The following is a 9,773-nucleotide window of genomic DNA, read 5'->3' as shown; positions in this document are numbered from 1 at the left end:
TCTGTCTGTCTCTGTCTGTGTCTGTCTCTCTGTCTGTCTCTCTGTCTGTCTCTCTCTGTCTCTCTGTCTCTCTGTCTCTGTCTGTCTCTGTCTGTCTGTCTCTGTCTGTGTCTGTCTCTCTGTCTCTCTCTCTGTCTGTCTCTCTCTGTCTGTCTGTCTCTGTCTGTCTGTCTCTCTCTCTCTCTCTCTCTCTCTCTCTCTCTCTCTCTCTCTCTCTCTCATATTTAGTACAGGGTCCTGTTTTCAGCCTCCCAAGCGCTAGGATCACAGGTGCGTGTCATCATGCCCAGTTTCATGCCCAGTCTCATGTTCTTTTCTCTTATACTGGAAGTAAATCTCTACTGTTAGAAAAATGTAGCCAACATATGTGAAACTGAAAACATTTTCTGCCAATAGTTCATAGCAAACATGTTGAACCAAAGTGATTTGCATTTGTAAAAATATAAAACAACATGAGCAAAATTTGCACTACACCAGATTTGAACATCTAGTGAGAGTCCCATTTCATACTAAGTTTTCAACATTGTATTCTTTTTGCATTCATAGTTTACTTTTATTAAAGGCTCAAAACCAAACATAGTTTGTTTTTGTCTTTCCTTTGTACTTAAAGGACACAGTTCAGTCCGTAGGGAGTCATTTGGTGGGTTGGCACCCTGATTCTCTTGGTGGGGTGCCATCTCCAGCCTGCAGTCATTTTGTCGTGGTGAGGATTAAGTGTCTATTATTAAGTAATTCACCACTGCTTAGTCTCCCAGGTAAAAATCATGGCTGCGAGAAGTGTTTCTGTTTGTTTCAATGTCGGTGAATAGCGATTCGCTATTCAATTATAGTGAAGGCCAACTGAGCGCTATGGGCTGGTGCTATCCTAAGAGCACTGCATGTATTAAGCCTTCTAAACATTATAACAAACATATGAGGGGGCATTCCTACCACTTTATGGGTAAACTGAGGCACAGTGAAGTGACATGTTCAAGGTCATATTGCTGATAGGTAGCTCCTCTTATCACCCAAAGTTCTTTTTTTACTTTTTTTTTTTTTTTTTTTTTTTTTTTGCAGTCCCAGGGATTGAACTCAGGACCCTGGGCTTGCCAGGCAAGCGCTTATTCCACTGAGCCATCTCCCTGGCCCCCTCACCCAAAGTTCTTAATCTTTCTTTTTTCTTCTTAATCTTTCTTTGCTTCATGTCCCTTTTATTTTCTAAGTTATATCTTTTTTGTGTTTGTTTGTTTTGTTTTTGTTTTTGTGGCAGAACCAGGGATTTAAGTTATATCTTTGCTATTTTAATAAATCAATAAACATATTTTCAGTACTTGTATTTTTCTTTATTACAGTAACCTGCTCTGGAAGTACACTTGGAATGGGTAAGCCATTTTTTTTCACGGATAAGGTAGAAGGGACTCTTTGTTGTTGAATTCTGGTGTTACTCAATGAAGTCAGGTTGGACACTGACTCCACAATCAGCAAAGCAAAGGATTTCTTTCTTTGACGTAAGGATGTGCCCATCCCATACCTTTTTCTCCTCTCTCCTAGTGATATCCTCAGATTCCACGGATCAATATGAATTCCTTGGGACTCTGAAGTCTTTCCTGGGGTCCTACAGAAAAAAAAAAGTAAATTTTTTCAGAGGCAGCATTCTTTAATCCCTCCTACTTCAAAAGGTTGTTTTCAACCCTGTAGAATTTAAAATTAACCAATGCCTGGGTTCTGTCCCTGGAAATATCTGATTACCTGGTTCAGGGTAATGACATCAGGACTTTTCTTTTTCCAGTTTGGGGACTTGACTCTGGGTTACCCTACCACTGAGCTATATTTCTAGCCCCTTTTAACTTTTTTCTAGAGACAAAGTCTCACTAAATTTTCCAGGCTGGACTCAAACCAAACTTGTGAACATCTTGCCTCAGCTTACTAGAATGCCAGGGATGCCGGCATGCATCTCCATGCCTCACCAAGAATCAGGATTCTTTTCTTTTTCTTCTTTGAAAAATGAATTTGGTATAGGTTCTCATTATGCAGCTTGGAGTCACAGTGATTCTTCTGTTTTCAGCCTCCCCAGCACTGGGATTTCAGGCATTCACCACCACTAGTCTCGGTGGCCTACTCAGTGCACCAGGGGGCGGGGCTGGCACAGCATGTGGTGCCAGGGATCAAACTCTGGTCCCTGCACTTGCCTAAGCAGGTGCTTAGTCCGCTGAGCTATCTTGCTGGGCCTAAGAATCAGGGTTCTTCAAAGCCCCTCAGACGACACGTCACAAGGCAACCCAGGCTGAGTACTGTAGAGCAGGACTTCTGAAACATCTTAGGCCTCCAAACTAGTCAGGCAGGGTTGAAGCCAGATTCTGTTTTGGTAGGAGTGGCAAGGCGTGAGAACGCACCTTCAGCAGGGTCCCAGCAGTGCTGGTGATACCTGTGCTACTGATCTACCAGGCCCCAGTAGTCCGGGGCAAGAGGGAACTGGGGCGTCTGCCAAGAGCGACGCTGTTTGCTTCTGGTTTGCATCGTGGATATGCCCAGTGGAAAGGGGTGCAGAAGGGTGTGAAAATAACCCTCAGTGCCCACTCACTTTTGCTCAGGCTGCTCTTCCTGGCTCCTTTGGTTGCCCCCATGGAGGTTACTCCTGGGCCGCGGGGTGGAGAGGACCCAGGAGGTAGTCATGCACCTCATGAAGAATTCCTGTCACGCTCCTGCAGGGAAGAACATGGTTTGAAGCCTTAGGAGAACCCCAGAGAATATGATCAATCCCCAACTACAGAGCCCCGCTGCTCCCAGGCAGCCAAGGCTGACTGCAGAGGCCATGAAGCCTTCCCTAGCTGCCAGCCTCCGCGGGGGTCAGCTCCCCACTCAGGGGCTGCCCCCACCGCCAGGGCCGGGTCTGGAGTCCGTGCCCACCGCCTGGGCTCTGCCTGGGCTCATTTCCTCTCCATCCGTTGCTTCTCTAAACACAGCAGGGCACACACTTTCCAATTCCTGCCCTAGCCCCCTCCCCCTACAGGTCTAAAATAAGCACAATCCCCATTAATGTTTCAAGAGTTTTTGTTTCCTATGGCTACAGGAAAACAGACATGGCTTAGTGAAAACAAACCAAGGAAACTTCTAATTATATTAAAAATTACTTTAGGAGCTGGAGTGGGCTTATCAGTAGAACGCCTGCTCAGCATGTGCAAGGCTCTGTTTCTACTGCCACCAATAGTTGTGGCAGTAGTTCTGGTGACCATGAGCCCTTACGATCGGGGAAATGTACACAGACTTGCATGTGTGGCCTTAGAGCCTATTTTCAGTATTACACTTGTTTGGTCTTGTAGTACTAGGACTGAACCCAGGGATAGTCTACCCCTGAGGTAAATCCTCAGCCCTTTTATGTTTCAATTTTGAAAGAGGATCTTGCTAAGGTGCCTAGAGGAGCCTTGAACTTGTGATCCTCCTGCCTCAGCCTCCTGAGTAGCTTGGTTGTTTTATACATGTCTTCCTCAGAATTAAAGCAAAAAGGAAGAAATGGCTTGAGGGCCTTTAGCAAGCGAGGGATGGGATATTACCGATTGATCTCTCTTTTCTGTTAGAAGAGTTTCAGTGCTTAAAAAAGTGAAATAAAAATAACACTAAACAAGCTGGAAAATCATTGTTCCTAGAGCTTCCACTTACCTGTATCGCCTGAGAGTGTGCTAAAAAGGTTCCATCTCAGGCCTTAGCCCGACCCACTAAATCCTCAAGGGACTTGCCTGTGTGCTCAACTGTGGGAAGTCCTGCTTAGCTAACGCTTCTCAAACTCTGGTATACAGCAGAAGGTCCTGGAAATGTATTAAAGAATGCAGAGGCCCAGGCCACATTTGGCTGAAGTGCTTCTGTATCTTTCTCTCAGGTTTGTTAGTGGTTCTGAAGTTGACTTCGCTTGCGAAGTCTGCCTCAGGTCGCCATTTTCCCTATTCTGTGTCTCTCTGGACTGTAGCTTATCTTGGCGCTTCCTGTCCTTAATCAGTCTCTGTCCAAGGAGATGCCTAAAGAGATGCTGCATGATTCTCAAAAATGGAGTAAGCTGGCCGGGGAGATGGCTCAGTGGAATAAGCGCTTCCCTGGCAAGCGCAAGGGTCTGAGTTCACTCCCTGGTTCCACAAAAAAAAGAAAAAAAAATGGAGTAAGCTGGGTCATTTGAGGGCCTCTACAGTTGTACAGAAATCACTACACATGGGAGGAAGTTCTAAATTGTTGTTTCCAATTTCAGCATCTCCTTCTTGTACACAAGTCAAAGCAGGACCTGGCTAAGGTGGAACCTAAGGCTGTGCTCTGGGAGCCTTGGAGTCCTGCTGGCCTAACACTTTTGGCTTTCCTTGACTGTTGGATTATCCTAAACTTGCTAGCTGCATGAAGTGGCTTTCTAGGAAAACCAGATTTGGATTCAACTTTTTTTTTTTTTTTTTTTTTTTTGGATAGTGTCTATAGAGTCTTACTGCACAGATTGGACTTGCAGTGATTCTCCTGTTTTCAGCCTCCCAAGCGCTGGGTTTACAGGCATATGCCACCACACCCAGTCTCAATCACTGTCAACGTGCCCTGGGGGTGGGGATCGAACCCCAACTGCTGCGCTCTGCTTAAGCAGGTGCTTTAGTCCACTGAGCTACCCCGGCCGGCCCATGGATTCAAATCTCGAGGAAATCATTTCTTCTTAGTTAAATTGTCCCAATTCTAAGCCTAGGTTTTCTCATCTGAAAATTAGAATAATAATCACTTCATAAAATGTAATGAGGACTAAATGGACACAGTGACAGGCCCATAGCAAGTAGTAAATTCACTGTAAGTGGTAGCTATTAATACAGGATAAATTTTATTTCATATCATATTCACATTATATACCATTTGTTAACATTTTAATATGCTAGTTCTAGCTAAGGTATTTACATTTTCACCTCAACTTCAATAATACCATAATTTCTTAGTTCTCAAAGTGTGATCCAGGGGCTAACAACACCGGCATCACTTGGGAGCCACTTAGAAATGCAATTTCTTCCTGTGCATGGCTGTAATCCCAGCACTCCGGAGGCTGAAGCAGGAGGATAGCCATGAGTTTGAGGCCAGCCTGGGCTACGCAGCGAGTTCAAGGCCAGCCTGGGCTACGCAGTAAGTTCAAGGCCAGCCTCGGCTACGTAGTAAGTTCAAGGCCAGCCTGGGCTACGCAGCAAGTTCAAGGCCAGCCTGGGCTACGCAGCGGGTTCAAGGCCAGCCTGGGCTACGCAGCGGGTTCAAGGCCAGCCTGTGCTACATAACAAGACCCTGTCTTATAAAAGTGCAATGTCTGGGGCTCCATCAAAGAGCTACTGCCGCCTCAGCAGTTCTGGAGAGGGCCTCCTCAGCTTGGTTTTGACAAGTCCTCCAAGTGAGTCCAGCACACACTAACGTTGGAAACCCCTACTAAGCCAGGATGATGCTGGAGATTTGATGCAGGCTGTGAGGGAGGGGAAAGCTCTAGGAGGTGGCGAGTGGAGGGGCTCGTGCCTGATTTCGCCCCGTGCGCCATCCTTCGCCTTCAGTTCCCAGTCTGTTTCTTATCTGCACATGCCAGGGAACTTTGAGGAAATTTCATGCGCAGACAAACAGTTTTATGCTCCTCCTACACGACTTCCTGAATGGATGAAACACTGGCATCCAGGAGGCACACAGCAAGCGGCCCTGTGCGTGGAAAGGGAAGTTTCTTGTCCCGAGTCAGTGGTCAGATTGAGACGCTCTGTAGGAGGATAGGTTCCGCGAAGCAGGAGAGAGATGGCCCTGGTTAGTAGGAAACTGCCGGTCGGTTTGAATAGCTGCCCTTTACCCAGTTCAGATCATTTCAGTTTCCTCATAACTTGTGCAAACGCTGTATTTCAAACCCACACACTAATAAACTCGCAGTGACATTTCTGCTTTTTAGTTTAAGACACTGTCTGCCTACGTAGCTCACCTGGCTCCCTCTTCCTTCCCTTGCCTTTCCAGTGATTTACAGAGGGAAGAGCAAGGCCAAGTGACACCGCAAGCCCCAAATAAAAACCAACTTGGCCATGTAAGTAGTGGGGATGTAATCTGATTTTGTGTGACTGCACAGAAAATTTTGTCTTTGTTTAAACAATTCTTCCCTGCGGGCCGGGGAGATGGCTCTGTAGAATAAGCAGTTATTGCTTAGTCTATTCTTATTGGTACGCGCAAGGGCCTGAGTTCAATCCCTGGTTCCATCAAAATAAATAAATAAATAAATAAATAAATAACAAAATTCTGCCTGCTCCCCTGTGGGCCCCGTGGCGCCAGGCCCAGGGTGTTGGCCGAGCCCCTCTTCTGCAAACCTTTCCAACTCCCTCGGAAATAAGAAAGAAGAAGGGCCAGGGAGATGGCTCAGTGGAATAAGCGCTTCCCTGGCAAGCGCAAGGCCCTGAGTTCAATCCTTGGTTCCAGAAAGAAAAAAAATTCTTCCCATTTCTTTTGCAGGCCTGTTCCAATTATTAGTGACTAGAAATGGAAAACACCTATTAGAATATGAAAACCCCTCTAAGATTGCAAAGACCCTTTTGTTCTTGAGGAAAGTAACTCAAGGTCAGGTGCGGCATCACCCACCATGGAGTTCAAGCTCAGCTGCAGAGAAGATCAGAGAAATGGATCCAGAAAGTCCTCCGAGAGAAGGCACTGCCAGAGCCTGGAAGCAGAAAAACTCTGCTGAGCAGAGATGCTGAGGTTTCACACCCAGGGATCCTGCAGACTCCACACGTCCTCTGCTTGAGGGCTCCGTTAACACCAGCGCTTGCTGCGCTGCCGCGAGCCGCACAAGGCTGGCGACGCGCACGTCCAGCGAAGTCAAACCAACCACAGGAGGGCAGCGCTGAGCCGGGGACGCGCCCCGCCGCGCCTGCAGGCTGGGTCGCAGCAGCAGCCGCGGGGCGACCTGTGGTGACAAATGCCTGTGTGTGTGTGTGTGTGTGTGTGTGAAGCTGAGCAGCCTGCAGGGTTCGTGGAGCCAAAGTGTCACATGGTTTGACTTCTGAGGGAATGTCTGGGAAAGCTTTGCTGGAAGGACTGCAGTTGAGCTTTCTGTGCGAGCAAAATGTCAGATGCAGGGTCAGCCGAGGGTGGGCCTTGAGTAGGAACAGATTCAGGACTCCTGAATGAGACACGTCGTCCTGGGGGGAGGGACGTGACTCTTGGCTGTGCCCACACTTCCCCACTTGCATAGTACTGCTCTTTTCATCTTTGGAGAGGAAAGGCAATGGTATATAATATAAATCTGTTGCACCCAAAAAAATGTTTATCCTTCTAATGCCAGGAACCTAATTAAAAATAGTTTGAGTAGGACTTTTGTAAAACACACACAGACACACACACACAGAGAGAGAGAGAGAGAGAGAGAGAGAGAGAGAGAGAGAGAGAATGGTATTTACTCCCCCAAAGCACAGCCAGGAAACCAGGGATGTCTATGGCTAAGAACAACCCTAAAATGCTGCCCAGTGAGAATCAGAGCATGAAGGTAGGTTGGAGATTGGCATGGAAGGAAGGCCAAACTTCCCTTCTTATGTTTTCTTTCCTTTTCTGAGATAATCTATCAAACTGTTCTCCGGGATAGAAGGGGATGTGTCACTGATAGATTTTCACCGGAGCATCTGTACTTGAAAGGGTGGCAGACCAATGACACTGATCCTTAAGAGTGGAGTTTGATGCATCCCGGAGCATGCACAGAGGAAGGCTGTGTTTCACTCACTTTCGTTCCTAAGCATTAGTGAGTGAACAGGAGTTTGGTTGGGCTGGATGCATCAGCATCACTCAGGAGAACTGATTATTCATGTAGACTCCTGAGCAGCATCCTTAGAGATTCAAATTCAGTAGGTCTGGGGAGCCATGTTTTTAACAAGCTTTAACATGTTATGTGATTTTGACATGTAGCTAGATAAGGGAACCCTTTTCCCTTCAATGCTGGCTATTAAATTCAGGGCCTCACACATGCTAAGCAAGTGCTCAGCCATTACTCAGCTGCATCCCCACCCCAGGTCAGGGAAACTTGAAGGGTTTGCCTCCCTACGGTATTCTTTGAAGCACAGTTTTGGTGGTGGGAGGCTAAGAAGTTCTGGGCTTGAGGTCGGCGAGGAAAGACTAGTGAAATCCGGAGGGATCTGAGAATGTCCATGCCCATGCAAGGCGGCCCTGATATACAGAACTGGGCCTGCGTCATGGGGAGCAGCCCAGGCCCATTGAGACTATGTTGCTGGCAGGGTGTCCCCTCGAAATGGAGTTGTGACCATGTCTAATTCGGACAAAAAGCCCAGGGAAAGGCCAAATGGAAGGCTAGGATCTCGGGTCCTCGAGCGACCACCTGCTTAGCCAGGCATCTAAAGGTGAGCTACTTTGGTCCAAATTCCACAGAAGACAGCCAAGTCCACATGGGGGAAGACAAAACTAATTTAGCCAATTTGAAACTGAAAAGAATGGATAATGATTTAAAGTAGGCTTAAGGAAGGACAGGACTCCAGCTTCTATTCCCATGTAAACCTCAAGCAAAAAATCTATTCATGCCTGAGTTTGATTCCTGGTACTGAAAAAAAAAATCTATTCACGCCAATTTTATGTCCTCATCCCTTCCCTTTTTGAGATAAGTTCTCGCTATGTAGTTCAGGCTGGCCTTGAGCTCACTTTGTAGCCCACACTGGTCTCAAACTCAGAACAGGACCTCAGCCTCCCCAGTGCTGGGATTACAGGCATGAACCACCACACCCAGTTTATGGTTTCTATTCTCGCTTCTCCTTTTCTTTCCTGAAAATTGCAGGTCATCCCACAAATTGCTCCACTGCTTCCTGTGTGGGCCATGTCTGCTCAGGTTCTACTCTAGCACTAGCTGTGCATCTTTGGCCATTAGTTTAACTGTATTAAATGTTTCCACACCTATAAGGACTGCTTTGGAGATCAATGAGCTTGCATGGTGACGGCAAATGATAAACACTCAGTAAGTACTAGTGTAACTAACCATTTCCACTGTGACCAAGCTGAAACTTTAAAACTATTGCTCCTTTGTAAACCCCTCTGGGAATGTCTACTTTTTGCCCGTGTACCTGATGGTCATGTCCTAGAGCTACCAGCAACTAAACTGAGCTACTTTATGGCTGATGTACTTCTAAGTCCCCAAATAACTCCCTAAATGTATCTTTGCTTCAGCTAAGCTTGAGCTCAAATCACCTCCTCTGTTAATCGCCTTTCAACAATAATTTTGGATCCTAAAGCATTGATAGCCCCTGTATACGTTTGTTGCACACACTTGTTAAGTGGTTTTATTGACTAATTTATCTTGTATCCTCAAAGCACCCACCTTTTAAACCCATGTTTGAGGACTACCACATGCCAGGAATTGTGCTCGAATTCTTCAGGGGGAAACGGGTTTCTCACTTCTTTGAGTTTCTCAAAAGCTTAGCCCACAATTCTGGGGACACTGAATGGTACATCCTAGTTCTACACAATTACTGTGTCTTTGAAAAATGCATAAAAGTAACTTCTAGCGAGAAAGTAGATTTTTTCACTCAGTAGTTGAGGTGCCTGCTGAGGGAAGCCTATTATGAATCCTTCGCAAAGCATTGTTTTGTAAGCGAAGGCTCCCGGCTTCCTCACGCATGTGTGTAAATTCATAATTTCGTGCATCGCGCCCCCAGGACGGCTAAAGCCCGGCCGGCATCCTGCCGCGAGAGGGCGCTCGATTCCCGCGAGCGGCCCGCCCGCACTGCGCAGCCTCCGTCCAGGCGTGGGCGGCGCCCTGACGTCACGGGGGGCGCGGTCGGCGGGGGCGGGGC

The 9,773-nt window shown here is 47.0% G+C and overlaps 1 protein-coding gene across 2 annotated transcripts in view; it reads left to right on the top strand.

The window, feature by feature from the left end:
• Nucleotides 1–5,987, top strand: part of Fndc7 (fibronectin type III domain containing 7) — a 32,491-nt gene extending 26,504 nt beyond the window's left edge. For both annotated transcript variants that reach the window (XM_012515964.1, XM_004636948.2), the window contains 2 exons: nt 1,332–1,361; nt 5,956–5,987. In XM_012515964.1, the coding sequence (XP_012371418.1) occupies nt 1,332–1,361; nt 5,956–5,987 (62 nt within the window). The remainder of the gene's footprint in view (nt 1–1,331; nt 1,362–5,955) is intronic.
• Nucleotides 5,988–9,773: the final 3,786 nt, after the last annotated feature.

Source organism: Octodon degus, unplaced genomic scaffold (assembly GCF_000260255.1).
Source record: "Octodon degus isolate 3935 unplaced genomic scaffold, OctDeg1.0 scaffold00084, whole genome shotgun sequence".
Taxonomy (NCBI): Eukaryota; Metazoa; Chordata; class Mammalia; order Rodentia; family Octodontidae; genus Octodon; species Octodon degus.
The sequence above is the reverse complement of the archived record's forward strand: the minus strand, read 5'-3'. Positions and strand labels throughout refer to the sequence as shown.